Consider the following 20,911-nt stretch of genomic DNA (forward strand, 5'->3'; position numbering starts at 1 on the left):
GGCCAGGACAGGGACCTCTGAGAATTAAAAGGACTACAGCTTTTTACACCAGTGGAGAGCTATAGGCCGACAAGTGCCACCTACTGGGCATGATAGGAAAAGCATAGAGTCTAGAGGCCTCACAGGAAAGTCTCACAATTTGCTGAATCTTACCTTCAGGGAAACCTGACACTGAATACAGCCTCCTCCTGAGACCTGGGCCCATCTGGTGTGGGAAAATCTGATTGGGATAATCAAGGAAACCAGATGCCTAGACAACAAAAATTATGAGTCACATTAGGAAAAACAAAGATATGGCCCAGTCAAAGGAACAAACTTACACTTTAACTGAGATACATGAATTGAAAATAATTAATTATTAATCAAACGAATCTCCTAAATCAGTTCAAAAATCAAATCAATGTGTTGAGGGAAGATATGGCAAAAGAGATGAAGACAGTGGGCAAACATAAAGAAGAACTCAAAAGTTTGAAAAAACAGTTGGCAGAACTTATGGGAATGAAAGGTAAAATATGAGAGATGAAAACACAATGGAAACATACAAGAACAGATTTGAAGAGACAGAAGGAAAGATTCGTGAACTGGAGGACAGGACATCTGAAATCCTACACACAAAAGAACAATAGGAAAAGGAATGGAAAAATATGAGCAGCATCTCAGGGAATTCAATGACAACATGAAGCACATGAATATATGTATCATAGGTGTCCCAGAAGGAGAAGAGAAGGGAAAAGGAGCAGAAATAATAATGGAGGAAATAATCACTGAAAATTTTCCATCTCTTATGAAAGACATAAAATTACAGATCCAAGAAGCACAGCATACCCAAAACAGAACAGATCCAAATAGACCTATGCCGAAACACTTAATAATCAGATTATCAAACATCAAAGACAAAGAGAGAATCCTGAAAGCAGCAAGAGAAAAGCAATCCGTCACATACAAGGAAAGCTCAGTAAGACTATGTGTGGATTTCTTGGTAGAAACCATGGAGGCAAGAAGGCAGTGGTATGATATATTTAAGATGCTGAAAGAGAAATACTGTCAACCAAGAATTCTATATCCAGCAAAACCATCCTTAAAAAAACAGACACTGAGAGAGTTTTTGAACAAGATACCTGCTCTACAGAAAATACTAACAGGAGCACTACAGACAGATAGGAAAAGACAGGGAGGAGTGGTTTGGAGGACAATACTGGGTGATGGTACCACAATAATGTAAGTACACTGAACAAAGATGAGTGTGAGTACGGTTGAAAAAGGAAGGTTAGGGACACATAGGACACCAGAAGGAAAGATAAACGATAAAAACTTGGACTGTATAACTTAGTGAAACCTAGAGTGGTCAATGAGTGTGACTAAATGTACAAATATGTTTTTACATGAGGGAGAACCAATGAATGTCAGCTTTGCAAGGTGTTAAAATGGGGTGGTATTGGGGAAAAATACAATCAACGCAAACTACAGTCTATAGTTAACAGTAACATTGTAATATGCTTCCATTAATTGTAACAAAGGCAATATACCAAAGCTAAATTTCTGTAATAGGGGGAATAAGGGAGGGGTATGGGATTCTTGGCATTGGTATTGTTGTCTGACCTTTTTATTGTATTTTATTTTAATTCTTTTTTTTTATTGTTGCTTTTTGGTTCTCTTTTTTTTTTCTTTTTTTCTTTTTACTTCTTTTGTCCTTTTCCTCTTTCTTTGTGGAAGAAATGGAAATGTCTTTTTATCGATAATGGTGGTGAATGCCTAGCTATGTGATTACACAGGGAACCATTGATTGTTTTCTTAAGATGGAATGTATGGTGTGTGAATAATACCATCTAAAAAATAAAGAGAGGGATACAAGTGCTGGAGAAAATGTGAGAAAAGGATGTACCTAATCACCATTGGTGGGGAAGTAGAATGGTGCAGCCCATTCGGAAGGCCATGTGGTGGTTCCACAGGAAACTAAGCATGGGGTTGCCATATGGTCCTGCAACTCAGTTATTGAGTATATACTTGAAAGAAATGAAAAGAGGGACACAGATGGACATTTGCACAATTTGTGTGGTGTCAGTATTCATGATTTGCAGTAGATGGAGGTGGCCTAAGGGTATACCAGATGATGAACAGAATGGCAAACATGGTGTATACATACAGTGGAATATTGAACTGCTACAAGGAGTGAAGTTGTGAGATGAATGGACATTGAAGACAGGATGTTGAGTGAAAAAAAAAAACAGTAATGAAAAGAAAAACAGTATAATGCCTCACTATAATATGAACTAGCTATAATGTGCAAACTCTGATAATTGAGTCTGAGAACATAGGTTATTGGGGAAGTCTTATTGTAAAGGTTCCTAGATTATAACCTCTTACAGAAGTTACATCTATTTTTGATTTGCAATGGTTATTTTCTAAACTCTGAGATGCTGAGCTTTTTGTGTATATCCTGGTTGGTCCCTGGAACTTTGGGTATCTATGTGACACCTGAGACTCAGCTGAATGTCAGCATTACCCCATACAGCAAATGTTAAAGAAGCTTAAAAAGAGATCAGTCTTTAATTAGAGATTTGAACAAAATTGACTTGGTTAGGACTAAGGTAAACCAGATTAAAGGGAAAAAGATGATATTGACTGTGTTTTAAAACTTCAACTTCTATGTGAGACCAAAGGAAGAGATATTTATTAGGTGCAAAGTCTATATTTTTTGTAACACACTATATAATTTAACTTGTATGGTCAATTTATTCAAACAACATATTTACATGGAACACTGAATAGAGAGTGAAATCTGGTTGGTTTGTACAGGTTGGTGTGAAGCCCAAATACATCCCAGCGTAATCTGAGCAGAGAATAAAAATGTATTTGCAAAGCCTCCTTGAGGGACTGGGGGAAAATGTAGAAATATTAGATTTCCCCACCTGGGGAATTAATGATATTCTCACAAGCATTGGGGGATACTAATTTAGAAGCCCAAGCCCTCAATCTGGGGGCTTTCCCTTATGAAGCTTGTTACTGCAAAGAAGAGGCTAAGCCTACTTATAATTGTGCCTAAGAGTCACCCCCAGAGAACCTCTTTTGTTGCTCAGATGTGGCCTCTCTCTCTAAGCAAACTCTGTAGGTAAACTCATTGCCCTCCCGCCTATGTGGGACATGACTCCCAGGGATGTAAATCTCTCTGGCAATGTGGGACATGACTCACAGGGATGAGCTTGGCCTTGGCATCGTGGGATTGAGAAAGCCTTCTTGGACCAACAGGTGGAAGAGAAATGAAACAAAATCAAGTTTCAGTGGCTGAGAGATCTCAAATAGAGTTGAGATATCATTCTGGAGGTTATTCTTATGCATTATGTAGATATCCCTTTTTAGTTTTTAGTATTGGAATAGCTAGAAGGAAATACCTGAAACTATTGAACTGCAACTCAGTAGCCTTTATTCTTGAAGATGATTGTATAACTATATAGCTTACACTGTGTGACTATGTGATTGTGAGAACTTTGTGGCTCCCACTCCCTTTATACAGTATATGGACAGATGAATAGAAAAATAAGGACAAAAAGTAAATGAATAATAGGGAGGAAAGGGAGGTATGGGATGTTCTTTTTTACTTTAACTTTTATTATTCTTTTTTATGTGTGGTAATGAAAATGTTCAAAAATTGATTGTGGTGATGAATGCACAACTATATGATAATATCATGCCAATTGATTGTACACTGTGAGTGATTTTATGGTATGTGAATATATTTCAAAAAAATTGAATTTTAAAAATAATGGAAAAAAATAACGAGAGGGAGATCATGGATAAGGTAGGCAACTAGCAGTGTCTGCCTCACATATTATGAGGCAAAGTTCTCCCATGTTTTGATAAATAAGGACATATTTGTTACCAATTTAAAAACATATATATGATAGGGTGTAATTTTCTTCGTGTTTATCCTGTTTGGTGTTCTCTGGGTTTCTTGGATGTGCAGATTCATGCCTTTTGCTAAGTTTGGGATGTTCTCTGTCATTATTTCTTTGAATATGCCTTCTGCCCCTTTCTTTCTTATCCTTCCATGATTCCCATAATGTATATATTGTTGCTCTTGATCTTGTCCCAGAGTTGTCTTAGGCTATTTTTGCTTTTTATAATTCTGTTTTACTTTCTGCTCCTCAGCCTGACTCATTTGAATTGTCTTGTTTTTGAGTTCGCTGATTCTTTCTTCTGCCCTCTCCGATATTTCCTTAAAACCCTCCTGGGAATTTTTCAGTTCACTTATTGTGGCCTTCAACTCCAGTAGTTCTGTTTGGTTCCTTTTAAAAAATGTATATATCATTACTAGAGATTTTCCTCTTTTCATATAAGATTCTCATAGTGTTCGTTCATTGTTTTCCTGATATACTTCAGTTCTTTTTCTGTATTTCCCTTCATCTCTTTGAGCATTGTTGAGATCTCTTTTCTAGTCTTTGATAAGTATGTCAACATTCTGGTCTTCTTCATTGCTGTTTTCTGGATTTTTATCCTCTTCCTTTGGATGAGATAAAATTTCCTTTTTCTTTTTTTGTCTTGTACTCTTTTGTTCCACACTGTACATTTTCATTTTTTAGAATGTTATTCCGTGAGATTTCTGCTTCTTGATTTTGCAAACAGCTGGTAATAGGACAGATATTTTCTTGAGCTTCAGCCCTCCTATCAATAAGGTCTGCCCAAGGCGAATGTGGTCCTCGGGGTCCTATCTGTCTTTGTCTCAAGCTGCTTTGCCCAGAGAGCAAATTCTGGGAGTGGAGCATGCTGGAAAGGAGTTTCCCAGTCAAAACAGGACCACGGGCCCACAAAAGGTATTGGGAAGGTCCAAGAAGGCTGAGCTTTCTTGAACTTGCCCCCACAGCCCTGAGGAAGTGTACCATCTGTAAGACTCCCCTGCTGCCACCCTTATCTGGGTGGGTTGGAAAAATGGCCACCCTCCTAGCAGGGTCCCCAGTGATCCGAAGTTGCTATTCAAAAGGTGTGATCAGCAATCAGCCGTGCCCACCCCTGGTCTTGGGGAAGAAGATTTTTATGTCCCTTTCTGTGATCAGCAAGTTAGCCAGGATCTGGACCCCCAGGTGGCGTGCCACGAGAGTAGGGGATGAGTGCTGGTTACCCCTGCCCCTAGCGAGCAATTTATTGGTCTTTACTGTAATTTACCAGCCTCTTCCTTCCACTCCTCCCTGGATGATGTACAGTGTTTTACTGCTTCCAGGGTTTCAGAATAGTTGTTTCAGCAATCCCTGCCTGTTTAATACTCCTTCCTTCTGGAAGGACTGAATCCTGGAACTACCTACTATGCCATCTTTCCACAATGAAGGGTCTTTTTTGTTTTCCTGAACTTCTGAATTTTCAAATTCAAGCTGGGAAGTTTAATATGAATTCTTCTTAGAATTCTCCCTTTGTTGACTATTCTACAGTTTATCAGTATGTGAGGATCTCTTTATTTTCTCCTTTAGAATCTATCCCTGCTTTTAACTTGGCATTTTCTCAAACTTCTGAACAGTAAAATTAATGCATTTCAGTATTTATCATGGGATTAGGGTCCTTATGAGGGAACTCAAATGACTTTTGCAGAACCTAAGTTGTATGAAGCATGCAAGAGTGAATTTTTGAGACATTCTTAGAACTCATTCATCACCTATACTTCCTTCTAGTATATGTATGAAGGGGGACTTTCAGATAAGGTGTTCTCCTGCTTTGTCTTGAATAATTATCTCTATGGGTTTAACATAGAAAGCCAAGTTTGACCTTGCTGATTTAACCACTTTAATTCTTCGATGTAGAAATTCTCTTCTTTACTAAATTATAAGTATATATAAGAAAATAATAATAATGTTTCCCTAAATTATTTCCACTCACACACTCTGAATTTACTCGGTAATGCTCAGAGACCAATGTAATGGAAATTATTCTGATTTGAATTAAAAAAGAAAGAGTGCCTGCTTATCTTCTCACCACCTCTCTTCTCTTGGCATAGGACTTATCAAGGAAATGGTACCCTAAAGGAGTAGTCTAACCCCCCATAAAGAACTCTAGGCAAACTTCTCATCAGTAACTCCAAGAGAGATCCTGTTTGGGGCTGAGGAAATGCAGCAGGAAGGGTGGAAAACAGTTGCCTCATTCCCTCTTATTCTCCTTTCCCACTTCCTAACCTATGCATTTTCTCTTTGTCATCCTCTTTCCCTCCTACATCCCAATATGTGTGTCTCAGCAATAAAGTTTATATAATTTGATTATGTCTGTCTTCTTACGCCAGGGTTGATTAAGGCAAAATGACTTCTTAGGACCCCAGTCTTACATATAGAAAGAAGCAAAATAAAGAGTGGGGACTATTCCACTTCTGCTGCTAAAAGATTTGACATAAGAAGGGAAGTACAGTTCCACAGGAGTGGACACCTCTTCCTAACCCAGTCCATTCATTCAACAAACAATAATTAAGCACCTCTTTGTGTCTGGGAAACTAAAGCCAAGGAAGAGCAATCCTCAGAGGAGTCTGTGCTCATGCAACCTAACCCTAACTCAGACCATCGAACTTCTAGGCCGGCACTTTTCTACTGTGCTTGCAGTTTTTTCATGGACCCAAACGAATTTAGTTTAGGATGATTCGTCTTGTACTGATGCTCACATTTGCCATATTAATTGATGAAAAGAGAGGTTGTTAAGGAAATTGATAGGATAAATATGATTCTAAAGGCTAAGGTATAACTTATATTTTGAAAGGTTTGTTTTTAAAGAATTTTGTCCACCATTGGTAAACATCCAATGGATGCTTTTCTTTGAGTAGGAGTCACCTTGTTTATTCCAGTGTAGCCACGCTATAGCCTCAGACCTTTTCTAGTCACCTTCCAGAAAGCTGCCTCACACTGGAATCACAGCCACCCAAACTCCTCTCTGCAGCTGCCCTGATTTCCTCTTTCCCTCGGTCAACCAGACATCACCATTGTAGGAAGAAACCAATCTTACTTCATTCATTAAGAGCCTCAGAAGTCCTCGTTATTTCCAAGACTAGTGTAGTAACCACTTACCCTTTTGGTGTCCTGTTCAGTGATATTATTAGGAGTTGGTTGGTCTTGAACCCTTGACTGGCAGTATATTTGCATCTCAGACATAGAGGGGCTTTGAGAGGTTATGTAGTTCAACTCCCCTTTCTCTCATTTTGTCAGTGAAAGAACCAGAGGTCAGCAAATAAAATGACCTGCTCAAGGTCACCATGCTAGTTAGGAGCAGAGATGGGATCGGATACAGATCTTCTGGGTCCTATTAATTGGGCTTTTTTCCAGTACAACATAATCCCTTCCTCGGAACCCAGAAGAGGGTCTCTTTAATGAAATTGCTTATATTTCTTTTCATTTCAATTAAAGCATATATTCGGGTGCTAAATCATGAGGAATTTTATTTTCTACTCAGAAATATGACAGAGGATTCTTCTTTATGCAGACTTCCTGATGGCATTAATGATTGATTTTGGGAGTATTTTCATAAGTATGAGCTGACCTTGAGATTTCACCCTTAACTTGCAAGTAAAATGAATCATTTTTTTTAACTCAGTCATCAGTCATTTGATAGTACTGTTGATTACCTGCCTTGTGCCTAACACTAGGCTAGAGGTATAGTACTTGCTCATTTATCAGCCTTATCAGTGCTGCTCATTGCTCAAACATCCTTGGTAATAGAGGAATGTCTATATTTGAGAGGAAAAAAGCAGTATTTAAAAAGGTTCAGTAATCAATAGATACCTCTTTCTCCTTCACATTTTATCTTCTTCCAAATTAGTTGGATGGTCTAGCCATATTTCTGTAGAATATATGTATGTATACATACATACATGTATATATCTGTGTATATATATATATATATGTATTTAGTTGGAAAACCTAAACAATAAATAATATTTAAATAAATAATATTTAAATAATATAATCACTTCAATTCTGTACATGTAATTAAGGATATCAAAACAATAATTTCTTTATCAGTTGAGAAACATGTCATCCTTTAACCAATTCATACTCAAAAATGCCACCCAAAAAATACTATTCCATGTCAGATTACAACTGCAGGAAAATGGCAAACCCATATAAATGCAGTGTTAACTAACTTTCCTGAACTTATCCATTAAAAAAAATCTTACTTAGTTATAAAGAAACATTAGCTATCTTATTTAATTCTGATTTTTTTTTTTTTTTTCAGTTTCCAGTCCACATTGAAGAAAAAATAAGCCTGAAGTCTGATGCAGGATATAGCTATTGCTATTCAAATATAATCAGGAAGTCCTCTCACTTGATTATCTTAGTAGATACTCGTAAAATAGAGGTAATATGTACACAGCTCTTTAGCTAGATAGGTTTTCTGGATAAAACATCTGTACAAGGAGAAGCCACTTTATAAACTAAATTTGGGATCACTTCTAATAACATCCTCTTTGTTCACAAGTTTGGTTGTTCACTTAAAGTACTTTGGCTGATTATGATTTCTTCAACTTTAAAATGTATTGCTATCTTTTGTGATCTGTTAATACGGTATTAGTATTTGTTTCTACTTCAATTCAATAGTTTTTCTTTCTCTAAAGCTTGTGCAAATTTTTTTTAGCTGATATCATGATGATGCCTTAAGATTATCATGGGGTTGTCAGACAGGGCAGTAAGCAACTCTTTGCCACCGTATTGAACTAATAAATTTGAACTCAGGTCTTTGACTTCTTTTCCACTGCTCATTCCACAAAACTGAGCTTTCTTTTACTATTTCCTTACCTCTGCAACCTGTACATTATTTTTACAGTGTTGCATAAAATGGGATTAAGATTCTTTATCTGAGTTTTATCTGGTGCTGCAGTGTTTTATTCTGCTTTAGTTGACCAACATTTCAAATGGTTATCTTTTTATTAATGGATTTCCTATAAATATCTCCATTACTTCCAAAAAGTCCATATATGATGGATGGGATCTATTTTTAAACCAGTCATAAGTTATTGTATTGAAAACATTACTTGGAGCTGCAGAATATTATTCACACTGTAAATATTATGGATTTTTAACACAGGCTTTATTTGTACCAGAATAGTGGGTGACCTAAGAAGGATGAGCTCCTGTTTGTGGAAGTGAATGGAGATTTTTTTTCCCAGTGGCCATTCTTTTGGTGGTGAGTGGGTATTTCCTGGAGTTGTTTGTTGCCTAGGCACAGTCATCGTTAACAGCTAACATCACCTTTTGGCAAATGATGAGAAGGGGAAGGAGGGAATTTTAGAGGTGACTGAAACCAAAATAGAGAATAAAAGGGAGCAATGGAGGAGCATTAGAACTGAGAACAGACGACCCTGCCTCTGCAATTTTTTGGTCAGTAAGTCCTTGTATAGGGTCTGCCTCATGAAATCTTCTGGGTTTCCTCTTAGGGTGTTACTGAATTTGGTTTAAAAACTACTGATTTATTGCCTTGGGCTGAGTCATTCATTTCTTTAGGATCTAGAAGAGTTACACTTATAGTTAAAAACACCATAGTCAAACATATCCATACAAAGGACACAGACTCCTTCTTCTATCTAGCTACCAAAGATATTGCAAAGATATTTAGAAGCCTGGCCTTTCAGTTGTCAATACTTTGAGGTGTTTGATGAGTAAATGGAACAGTCTTATGTCTTTCAGTAGAGGAACTGTCAAGAATGGTTTGTCTTTTTTGCACCCACCCCCCAATGTTGACTACTTCAGAATCCATTAAAGAGGAAATAAACAGTTGATCTTAAGTCATAAGGAATGAGCCTAGCAAACATTTGCACTCTTATTGATGTCACAAGTATCTTTCTGCCAAGCTCTAAAATGTACCTTCAAAAACTACTGAAATTATATGAGAACTTTAGTAATGAGCTACAAATGGAGTTTAGTGTTGATAAATAAAAGTCAATATGTATGGTGAAAGGACAACTTACGGTGATAAATGGGCTCACCATCAGTAAAGATCAAATTATTGACTATCTAGGACACAGGAAAAACCTGATTATAGCTAACCTCTACAGGTGAGAAGAATTAGCCACAAGAGAAGTTCAGGAAAAGCTCAAAGACTTAAAATTCAAAGAGACTTCATTAAAAATATATTCCAAAATAGGCAGCAATATTCTGTTGACAAATACATTTGTGGCACTAGGCTAATGCATTTCTTTGGCCATGCCTGGGTTCACCCTTTTTCTTTTGCTTCAAATGAGCTCCCTTTAGGCAGTTTAATTCAAATTTCCCATCTGGACCATCCTTTTACAAGGAAGTTCTCTGCACTCCCAAAAGCCATGCCACTCTTGGAATGTTGCCTCTAATGCTCCTACTAGTTACTTTTCCCTGTACTTCAACTAAAGCACAAGTTGTATGAGGGTACATTAAAAGTGCCTTCAATTTTTTACCCTTCATCCAGCCAAGCACACAGTTCTACCCATAATAAGCACTAGATCAGTATTTGTTGATTTCATTTTGAAATGATTCATTAAAGAAGTCTTGGTTACACATTACGTCAGAGTTTAATGATGAAACATTACAGGAAACACCCAAAAGAAGAATTTCAAGGATTAACCTATCAGACCCCAAAAAAAGGTGGAATGGCAGTAATTTACCTCTCCCATGTCTGTTGTTCCCAATTGGCAAAATGTAGGAGTATCTTCTACAGTAGGTTTAATTGGATGCTCTATAAACTAGCCAGTAAAAATGGCAAATCTTCTACCTTTTCAAATTGGGAAGTTAAAATGTAATTAGCAAAATATCTGAAGAACAATCCTCTCCCCACCACTTCCCCCAGTACCCCCTGTGCATACACAAACACACCATACCCTCAGAGATCAGAGGCAGTGGCAAAAATAGCTGCATGGTATCTACTAGTGTCCTTTTAGTGAAGACCATGAGGCTAAAACTACGTCTACTTTTTTACTTTCTTTAACTTTCTTGAGAGGGCAATTCATCCTGGGATTATTGCCACTAAAAACAGCTATAGACATTTCCTTTGTAGTTCTAATACCATATCCTCTTTCTCTTTGAGACAGGGTCTTCTAAATAGTTGATGCTTGATAAATATTTGTTGGAGGAATGAATAAATGAAAGTTTTAAATTATGAAAGAAATTTTATCGACTGACAAATGAAATGCATTTGCCCAAAGGCTGTGAGTAAGAAATTTCGCTGTATGATTAATTCCCTCTTTTAAACACCAATGTAAATGTCGCAGGAAATTAACAAATAAGATGTATAGAGATAAAAATCATTAAATGAGGCCAGAAAATCCTAACCAATAAAACAGTGTTCTGCAACTTTGATGCATTTAACTATCCCACTTAAACAATTCACCAAAATATATGGATTTTAAAATAATCCGTAAATAGGACCTAAACCAAGGAAAATTAAATAAAGGCCGTTATACATGAATAACTACATAGATTGTACAATTTAAAAGGCCCTGAGTTTTTTCTCTGTGTAGTTATCCTCCTTCCAAGTCATGGACTAACTCACACCACCATTTTACAAATGTGCATCCTTCGGTCTCAAGAAGGCCTGAATAAGAAACTGAACAGATCTAGTGGAAAGATAATTCAGAGCACATATCCTCTGGGATCAGTAGGACATCTAGCATGAATGACCTCTGCGTCATTCATTTGTTCATTCATTCATTCCATAAATCCTTAGAGTATACCTTCCATGGCTCAGGCCGTTTTATATGCTGTGCTCACAGTGGAGAATGAAATAGACATGGTCACTACCTCCATACTCTTTTCAGAAGGTTCAAATGTACAAAATGAAAATTTGGTTGTACTCATTTAAAATAAGAATTCTGGGTATTTTTTTTCCCCATATTTTGTTACCAAAGGTTTTAGAGAAGTAGTGAGTTCAAGCTCTATTTTCAAATTTCCACAGCACAGAGAAGTACTATATGCTCTTGATGAAACTGTAGTGGGGAAGATTTGGACCAGAATTATTTTACTAGTCTCCTGAAAAAATGTGTATCTGCAGTCCCCAGGTCATGATTCCAAGGCTATGTACACTCCATTAAAACATGAGGTGGAAGGTGGGAGGCGTGAGAGCTACCAGTGCAGCTTTGGGCCTCGGGCAGGCGGTGGTCTTTCTTGACACTTAGTGAATGTGTGAAGTGACTGTCTCCAGCTTCTTTGTATTGCTCTCTTGTCTTCTGGTGGAGGTTTAGTAACAGTGGCCGGGCCCACTCCCTTGTGCCAACAAGCATATTATTTCATGTATGATTTATAAATACATAGTTAATTTACGGTTTATAAATAATATGTTGTGTGTGCTGTCAAGATATGAAGAGGCAGTGGTAGCGTTTACTGGAGCAATTTCTGATAGATACAATTCCATGTACTAAATAGTATATATATTTATAGTGTTTGGCTTCAGACAAGCAAGTGGGACATAACTTATATTATTGGAGACTTTCTTTGTTCTGTTTTGTTTTCACTGAGTTTCTTCATGAAGACAATGCCCTTTGCTGACAAAAGATTCCTGGAACAAATGCAATACAGAAATATGTTACTTATGGAGATAACGGTTTAAACCAAGTATTACAACTTGTGGAAAAATATGGAAACTTGAGTCTGTTTCCCAAAAAGAATTAATGGGGATAACGTCTTCATAGGAAATTTTAGACTCCTGTCTAATAGACCTAACATTCAAAACATCAGCCCTCCTTACTATCATTTTCAGTGTATGCATTCTACACTTTTATACTCTTATAACAGAATTTTTTTCCAATATAACTTTTTTTTCCAGTACCATAGTTTTTATTTAATAAAGGGGACTAAAATGTATGCAAAGTGTTCATCAGCTGTGATTTGTGTGATAAAAGGAACAATTTTGTCAGTGTGGAACTGGTCTTTCTAACTGACTAGCCTGATGATCTCTCTGTGTCCTGTTGCCGTTAATTGACTATATTGTTTTAGATTTATGCATTAAAAATAGGATTTCTACTTCGAAGGGATCATTTTGTTACTTTGTAGCTTTTAAGCTGAAGCTGTGAACTTATTTTTCTTCTAAGATAAAGTCACATCTATAGATTTTTCAACTAATTACATGTCTGCCAATAAATACTTAGAGGATACATTTTATTTCAATTTATTATTTGTGTTTGCATAGTGTGTCCCTGGAAAGATCTGTGGAACTGAAAGGAAATGTTTTAATGGTGCTTATTACTACTTTTTCATTGCTCTCTTTCTCTTTCTTTTCTTCTTTTTTTTTTTTTTTCTTTTTTTTTTTTTTTCCTCTTGCTCTTTTTTAATAGCTCCAGTCAGTCTGGTCAAGCATGACAGCAACTCTAACTCGGCAAACTTCCAAGATGCTGAGGACGTGCCTGACAGATGTGTCTTGGAAGAGTCCGAGAGTCCAGGTGAAAGCCATTTAAAAAGAGTCGAGTATAAAATGATAAATTTGACACAGCTTTGGGGTCCTTGGAAGGGGGTGGGGGAAGAGGACATTGTAATGCTGTTTTCTCTTAGCAGCTGCACTGTCAAATTAATGGTCACCTCCAGGGGTCACAGTGAGGAGCTGTTATCTTTTCCTCTTTCATCAAGAATTCAGTCCAAGGAAGTACAAAGGCTTTATGACTGAGAAGGGAAGCTGACACTATTAGTTCATTATCATCAATTTTAGGCTAAACTGCTTAATAGAAGCCGAGATTCGAAGCTGGAGAAATGGCAACATTTTAAATATTTCAAATAATGGGATCTAACAAGAGTCAAGGGGAAGTGGAGCATTGGAGAGAAAAGAAAATTGTCATCGTTACAATTCTATTTACCTTTCTAAATACAAACAGGGCTCTAACTGTGATGAGAGGATCTTAGCATGACAGGAATGGATGTTGTCAGCTGTTTAGAACAAAACAAAACAAAAGAAAAAGGTAACCCTTCCTCACAAAATAAAATTCACTGTCAAAGTTACTTACATATATATTCTCTTTGTAGAAAGCATAGACAGAAATGTATTAGGAGGATCCAGTCAAAACACTTAAGTATAGGTTTTTGTTTCTGTTTTGTGTTGCTTTGAAGCATAACTAGTCATAACAACTAATAAATTTTTAAATACTGTAAAAGTCGGATGACATTCCTAGATCACTACAGAGCAATAGGGGGCTAGAAGTCACCTTATTACCATGAATGAAAGAGTTAACTATCGTCCCTCCCTATTTCTCTCACTTGATATTTTTTCCTGTTCTATCTGGCTGCTGTGTACCCTCTACCCTCTCGCATCTTTGTGTGCTGATCCATGTATCATATTTTTGATTCATCCTCTCTGTGGCCTGTCAGCTTAGTTAAGAGATTTCCAAATCTTGTAGCCTCTGCTGACAGGGGGCAGCTGCAAACAGTCCCCTGATCCTTCCCCGAGGAGAGCTGCTGAGATTTAATTTTCAGTGAAAGGTGCAGCCTGCAATCTATGTCAGGTCCCCTAAGTCATCTCAGAACCCCAATAGGCCCAGTGGCGATGGCGTTGTATTTCAGTCCCTCCACTGCCCCAAGGTTCCTCCAAAGATGAACCGCTGCCGTGCACCCAGTCCCAGCCACCCTGCTGCTGCGTGCCTGGGGAACCGAGAAACGCCAGCTCTAACCAGGACAGAGATGTTTAATCAGCAAGTTAATCCCACCCTTGCCATAATATCTAAAAGAAGAAATGTAAAATCATCCTCACCCTAAAAGAGAGAAAGTAGAGGTAGCATTAAATTTCTATAATAAAAAATATTTTAAAATTACTTTTAATTTTAGCTAAAATTGCCAATTTTGACTACATTTTAAAAATATCTTAATTCAGTTTCCCATGAACCATTTTGTCAGAAAGCTAAATCATTTGAGTCAAGTTTTTTACCTAAGTGTTCATTGTCTCTGATAAGAACAGATCAGACTTACATCATTTCAAAAGTAGAATAAATTTCAGTCATCCCATAAGATGAGTGGAACTGTAGTAGGATTCAAATATAACATACTCTAATCTGACTGATATAAACAAAAGGATATATAGAAAAAGAAAGATGTTAAAAAAAAAATGGGTGCTGATCTGATATAAAATCTGAACTTAAAAAGTGAGTTCTGTTCTGTACATCGGACATCATTAAACTGGTAATAAAGAATGAATTACTCTGGCTTTTTCCTCTGTCCATTCCTGCATTTTAAGACATCTTGCCTTATAGGCCTAGAAACCTCTTGAGAGTTCACTACTGGTCTCACTGCCTTCCACTGAGAATTTGTGGCTTGGTTGTCATGGAGACATCGTATTTCTCCAAGAATTGCTCATATTGATCCGTGGCCAGGCGTAAATGGCCAGGCGAGTGTGAGGAATAAAGGGGGCTGGGCAGGACTATAAAATGACCAGGGCTTGGGGGTTGAAAATAAGCTCATAGCAAACACTTAGGTAAAAAGAAAGAAGCAGTTTTATTTTGTTTCAGGATTTCTTTCTGCACTTTGGGCCATTGTCTTCTTTCACTATGAACTGAAAGAAACTTGTTAGTCACTTGTCATGTCAGATCTTTGGTGCTTGTCCTGACACAGCTGTCAGCCTTCCAGCTCTGTGCAGTTCAGGGGCACACAACAAAGAGGCAGCGACATGAATTATTTATTGTTCCTTGTGTGGATAAAATTCTGTGATAAGAAATTAAGACACTTCTGACAGAGGTGCTTGTTTAGTAAGAAAGATTTTGATGAGAGAGTGAATTTCGTTGAAGTATGAGCCTTTGAGAGGCAAAATTCTTAAAACAACATGGAGGAAGATAAGTTTTGTATTTCTTGTATGAATTTGGTGACATAGAGGGACTTTCTTGAACTGTGAAAATATGACCATCCACTTTTCAGTGACTAAAAATGAACTTCAAAATATCAAGTCACTCAAATGTAGGTTATCCAAAACCATAAACATTTTATTTTGGTGGTTTAATTACCTCTATTTACTTTTTGTGAGTGGTGTTTCTTGAAGTCTTAACTACCTGAGTTAGAAGAGAAATGAAATTTGGGGTTTTTAAATGGTACGCTCTGGGAAACTTCAGACCAGAGGAGTTGCTTCAGTAGCTAAGTCTGTAATTGTATTAGTATATTCATTGTATGGAAAGGAGTACATTTAAATCTGAATGCATCATTCTTACCAATCTCACCTGGAATATTACCACTCATTTAAAATTCCTTTGAACATTTCCATCTACATGCAAAATCTTCCAGTTACAGAGTTGAATGCAGTCAGTCTTCAAGCTTTAATGGATATTGACCAGTCATTTGAACAGCATAAAGAAAATGAAAAGAAAAAATCATTTTCCCACCCAAGCATGTTCAAAAATACTGCCTCAGATATTATCCTTTACAAGTCAAGCCTTTTCTTTTGCCAGCCCTCTAAACATCATTTTACTTTGGCACTTACAGCTTCTTATTGCTAATACCAACTCATTTGTATATGTAGATAGCAAGAGAGACAGTGAAATACAGAAAATCTGAACTAAATTTTTGAAAAAAGGTGAAGTTGATATTTTTAAAATGTTGATAGAGAATTTTAAAATGTTAATAAAATCAAAAGTTTAGAATTTATATAAGCAGAAAGATTAACTTCATGGATTATCTTTGAATGTAATGACTTTTGAACCCAGTATACAGATTGTTTATTTTTATATCACCATCACTGCTTCTTCAGCACTGAATTGAGTGGGTGGACCCATATGTAAAGGGGCTGGAGTCTACATAAAGGTCAGAATTTAGATGCTTTGCAGACTGGTTACTCACCTGTTCTCTGGAGCATTCTACCTTATTCATCATGCCCTTGTGATCTCTTTATGGGTTCAAGCTGTATACCCAGGTGAGTGCCTGGCGTCCATTAAGGTTGGCAAAGCAACTTCAGACCAAAGCATTCCTGTTACTTTGACCCTGCCAGTGAACCTGGAAGTCTTGTCTGATAGGTGAAGGTCTCTCTCAGCAGTGCCTTGTCTTTGGAATAATTCATTAGCAAAGAGTTTTGACTCACAGGTGAATCCCAGATTGAAGTTTCTGGCTTAGACTCTGTGAAGTCTACTTGCTTCTTCACTGGCATTTATACATTCCTGAAACCTTTGGGAACCACTTTGATGTCTAGTAATAGAAGCACTAAGACAACCTCATGAACTTGTACTCCCTTTTTTGAGATTTTAGGGCCATTAGGCTCTGTAAGGCCAGGTCCCTTTTGAATCTGAAAGATGTTATCAAAAAGTAGTTCAGTTTAGTCTTTGGCTGGTTGGCTTCTTGTTAACTGTTTCCTATACAGTGATTAACGCTTCATTCCCCTGCTCCAGAAGAAAAATTGTGTCCATTGTCCCTCATCTTTTTTCACACATAATGATACAAAATTTAGTGTGACATTCACAATTTTTCTCCAACTGTTAATGAGAATCCTTGAGCTTTCATCACCTTATTGGTTTAGAAAATTAAGAATTTTATTTCCTAGTTCACTAGGGACAGTGCACTTAAAAGGTCCTTCAACTGAAAATAGTAATGACAAGAGCTTGGAAGTCCAAACAAATGCATTCAGATAAGAATTTTCATGTCATTCTGAAGTAGTTTACAATCAGTATGATTTCTGCCATTAATAGAACATTTTAGTTGTTTCTGTGTAGCACATTATGTGTGTAGACCTGTATACATCATTGTCAATCAATATTACATTTGCATGAATCTGATTAACAAAACTAGCTTTCTCACAGAGTTTCCAACGGATACTACCTTGTGAAAACCAAGGTGGATTTTTTTTCTCCTTACTATTCTGGCTCATGAATCACCAGCAAAAATCAGGTAACAGAAAGTAGGACAGATTCAGGACTGGAGTGTAGGAGATGGCTGATGATGATGCATGAAGCAGAAAAAATGTGGAACGTGTGAGCAGCCCATCAATCATAGCCATTGGGAACATACTTATGGCTTGTACTAAAAAAAAGTGTTCTAGAAGAAGCAGGAACAATTTCAGTAGCAAAAACATATAAGCTATTCTTCCAGTTATGTTTAACAATATAAGTATTTTTAATTGGCCCAAAGGGAAAAAAATTTAAGCATCAACCTAATAATTTTTAAAATAATATAAAATTGTAAGCTATAATTATATATATTTATATGCTTAGTATACAATGTTGGTTTAATTAAACCAAAGAATTGGCCTTTTGAATTTTTGCCAGTAGGAGTGAGAGTTAATATGCGTTGTCACATCATCAATACAAAATGTGTTCAGAAATAGTTAACAAGGCACGATGCTCAAATTAGTTTGCTAGTCAAATTAATTTAAATCAAGTGATTTTTTTATCTTATAATTACAACCATCCAAGTAGTCTGAAAAAATAAATGCTCTTTTGACTCTGTAAGTCAAACCATATTTCTAATAAATTATAAATTTCAACCCTAAAACTGCAGTTGTGGATTACTCTAAGAACAATTCAGCTGCTTGAAATTTTTGGTAATTTACTAATTTCAAAACAAATACATCTTGTTGAAACCTTTCATCGTCCTTGGCAATTTTTTTCAAATCTACCTATATTAATAATGTATGAAATTAAAATGCCTTTAACTGGGGCACTGGTGATTTATACCAGAATGTCTTTATTTTGGGATAATTATGAAAAGTAGAAATTATAGGCAATCCCTCCCTCCCTTCCTCATCTTTCTCACTTCCCTTCCACTTTTTTCTCTTCCTCCTTTTCTCCCTCCTTCTCTCCCTTCCTTCCTTTCTTCTTTTTTTCTTTGTTTATTTCACCATATAATCTAAATATCTGTTTTCTTGCCAGGTGAGACAAAGCATCATTCGTGGATAGCAATGGTGTGCTCCTGCAAGGTTTGCTAAATGGAATCTCATCTGTAGGAATTGGGGAAACCCAAAACATGCCATTTGTTTATCATTGGATATAAGCACTGTTGTTATTAGTTAAGTGTTAGGATGCAATGAATTTTCTAGTACTTTAGCCAGAGTGTTTTGAAATTATAATTACTGATTTAAAAATACCCACATTCATCTAAAGCATTGTCTAAATCACTTTATATTCCTGCTTGTTACTTTTCTGTTAATATTTCCAATAAGGAATGCCAGCCTTCAGACATCAATATACTACTTTTTTAGATTTTATTCCATCTTTTCAGTTCCTGAATTATGTAATAAGCAACAATAAAACCCACTGTAACACACAATGCTTCATTGTTAATTCAATCTAAAACTTTACCAAATTTGATTTGTTAGGTTAGGACATTTGTTTAAGTAAATGTTTTAATTCAGATCAGTCACTCTGCAGTAAATCTCACCCTAAGCATTAAATGTTGTCAACAAATAGCCAATCCCATTTAGTTACCAATTAGCCCAAATAAGTGATTCACCATATAAGAGGGACCAACCTTGTGTGGTCTTTTGGACTTCTAATTACATAGAGGCATTTTTAGCTAAATGTTGATCTTATCGGCCATACAGTACAGATGTGAACTAGGGAAGGGAAGTCTACTTATGACACATCACAATTGATCCTTATAATGTATAAACTCTTGTAGTTCTCTTCCCAGAAAGAAGCTTGGCTAGCAGGAATTCTAAAATTAAAATATGCAAACCAATATAAATAGGGACAGACATAAAGTGCTCATCTATTAAGGCCTTTAGTGATCTGATTTTTATTTGTCATGATTTATGTGTACAATTCCTGTATTTATAGAAAATCATCAAAAAGATTATGTACATATATTATAAACACAGAAAAATGGAAATGGTGTTATATATATGGTTTATATCTCAAGCATCTATCTATCTAAAATGAAGTGCAAGTCACTTCAACTCAACAAACAACCAGCATCATACATCAGACCCTGTGCTGGGTTGCAGAGGTCAGGAAGGATGGAGAGATCTAATTAATGATTGACCTGAAATGAATATAACAGAATATAGACATGAAATGAGTGTGACTCCTTTAAAGTAAAGTAAAGTATATGTTCTTTACTTCCTAGAATGTCTTGACTTGTCATTTACTGAAATTACTTTAGAGAGTTGTACTTCAGAAACTGTAACATTTTTTAATATGCACAATTATGGAAAATTGTCATCCTTTGAAAATGGCTGTGTATACTTCCCCCACCCCCCTCCCTTGCAAACAGCCAAAAGCCACTTGGAACAAGTTTCAGAATAAAGGAAGATAGCAAGCTGGGCAATGGAATGACATTTTCTTGCATGCTGTATATTGTCTCTAACGGCCTTTACAAGAAGGACTATCAACAACATTTTGAATGATGGCAATATCAGATAAGTATATATCCCCTCAAAAGGGCAATTTTTTTTTAATTGAAATATGTTCACATACCATACAGTCATCCAAAGTATGAAACAGTTGTTCACAGTATCATCATATAGTTGTGCATTCATCACCACAGTCAATTTTTGAACATTTTCATTACTCAAAAAAATAAAAATAAGAATAAAAATAAACATAAAAAGAACATCCAAGACATACCATACTCCCCCTCCCCCATATTATTCATTTACTTTTTGTTCCCATTTTTCTACTCATTTGTCCACACACTAGGTAAAGGGAGTATGAGCCATAGGTTTTCACAATCACACATTCACACCATCTAAGCTCTATAGTTACAAGTTCACCTTCAAGAATCTAAGATACTGGATTGCAGTTCAACAGTTTCAGATGTTTCCTTCTAACTATTCTAATAAACTAAAAAATATAAAGGGTATCTATATAATGCATACGAGTTACCCCCAGTTTCATTTGTCTTCCCCCTTTTGGTCCAGAAGACTTTCTCAATCACACAATGCAGGGTCCAGGCTCATCCCCAGGAGTCAAGTCCCACATTGCCAGGGAGATTTATACCCCTGGGAGTCATGTCCCATATAGGGAGAGGAGGGGTGAGTTTACCTGCTGAGTTGGCTTAGAGAGAGAGGCCACATCTGAGCAACAAAAGAGGTTCTCTGGGGGTGACTC

General features: G+C 36.6%; 1 protein-coding gene across 5 annotated transcripts in view; it reads left to right on the forward strand.

The window, feature by feature from the left end:
- WDR72 (WD repeat domain 72) overlaps positions 1-20,338 on the forward strand; it is a 237,577-nt gene extending 217,239 nt beyond the window's left edge. For 4 of the 5 annotated variants that reach the window (XM_037833922.1, XM_037833923.1, XM_037833924.1 and 1 more), the window contains 2 exons: positions 13,250-13,354; positions 18,734-18,789. In XM_037833922.1, the coding sequence (XP_037689850.1) occupies positions 13,250-13,354; positions 18,734-18,789 (161 nt within the window). Of the gene's footprint in view, positions 1-13,249; positions 13,355-18,733 lie in introns of all 5 variants that reach the window. The other variant, XM_037833925.1, reaches the window with a different exon arrangement.
- The last annotated feature ends 573 nt before the right edge of the window (positions 20,339-20,911 follow it).

Source organism: Choloepus didactylus, chromosome 4 (assembly GCF_015220235.1).
Source record: "Choloepus didactylus isolate mChoDid1 chromosome 4, mChoDid1.pri, whole genome shotgun sequence".
In the NCBI taxonomy this organism is placed as follows: domain Eukaryota; kingdom Metazoa; phylum Chordata; class Mammalia; order Pilosa; family Megalonychidae; genus Choloepus; species Choloepus didactylus.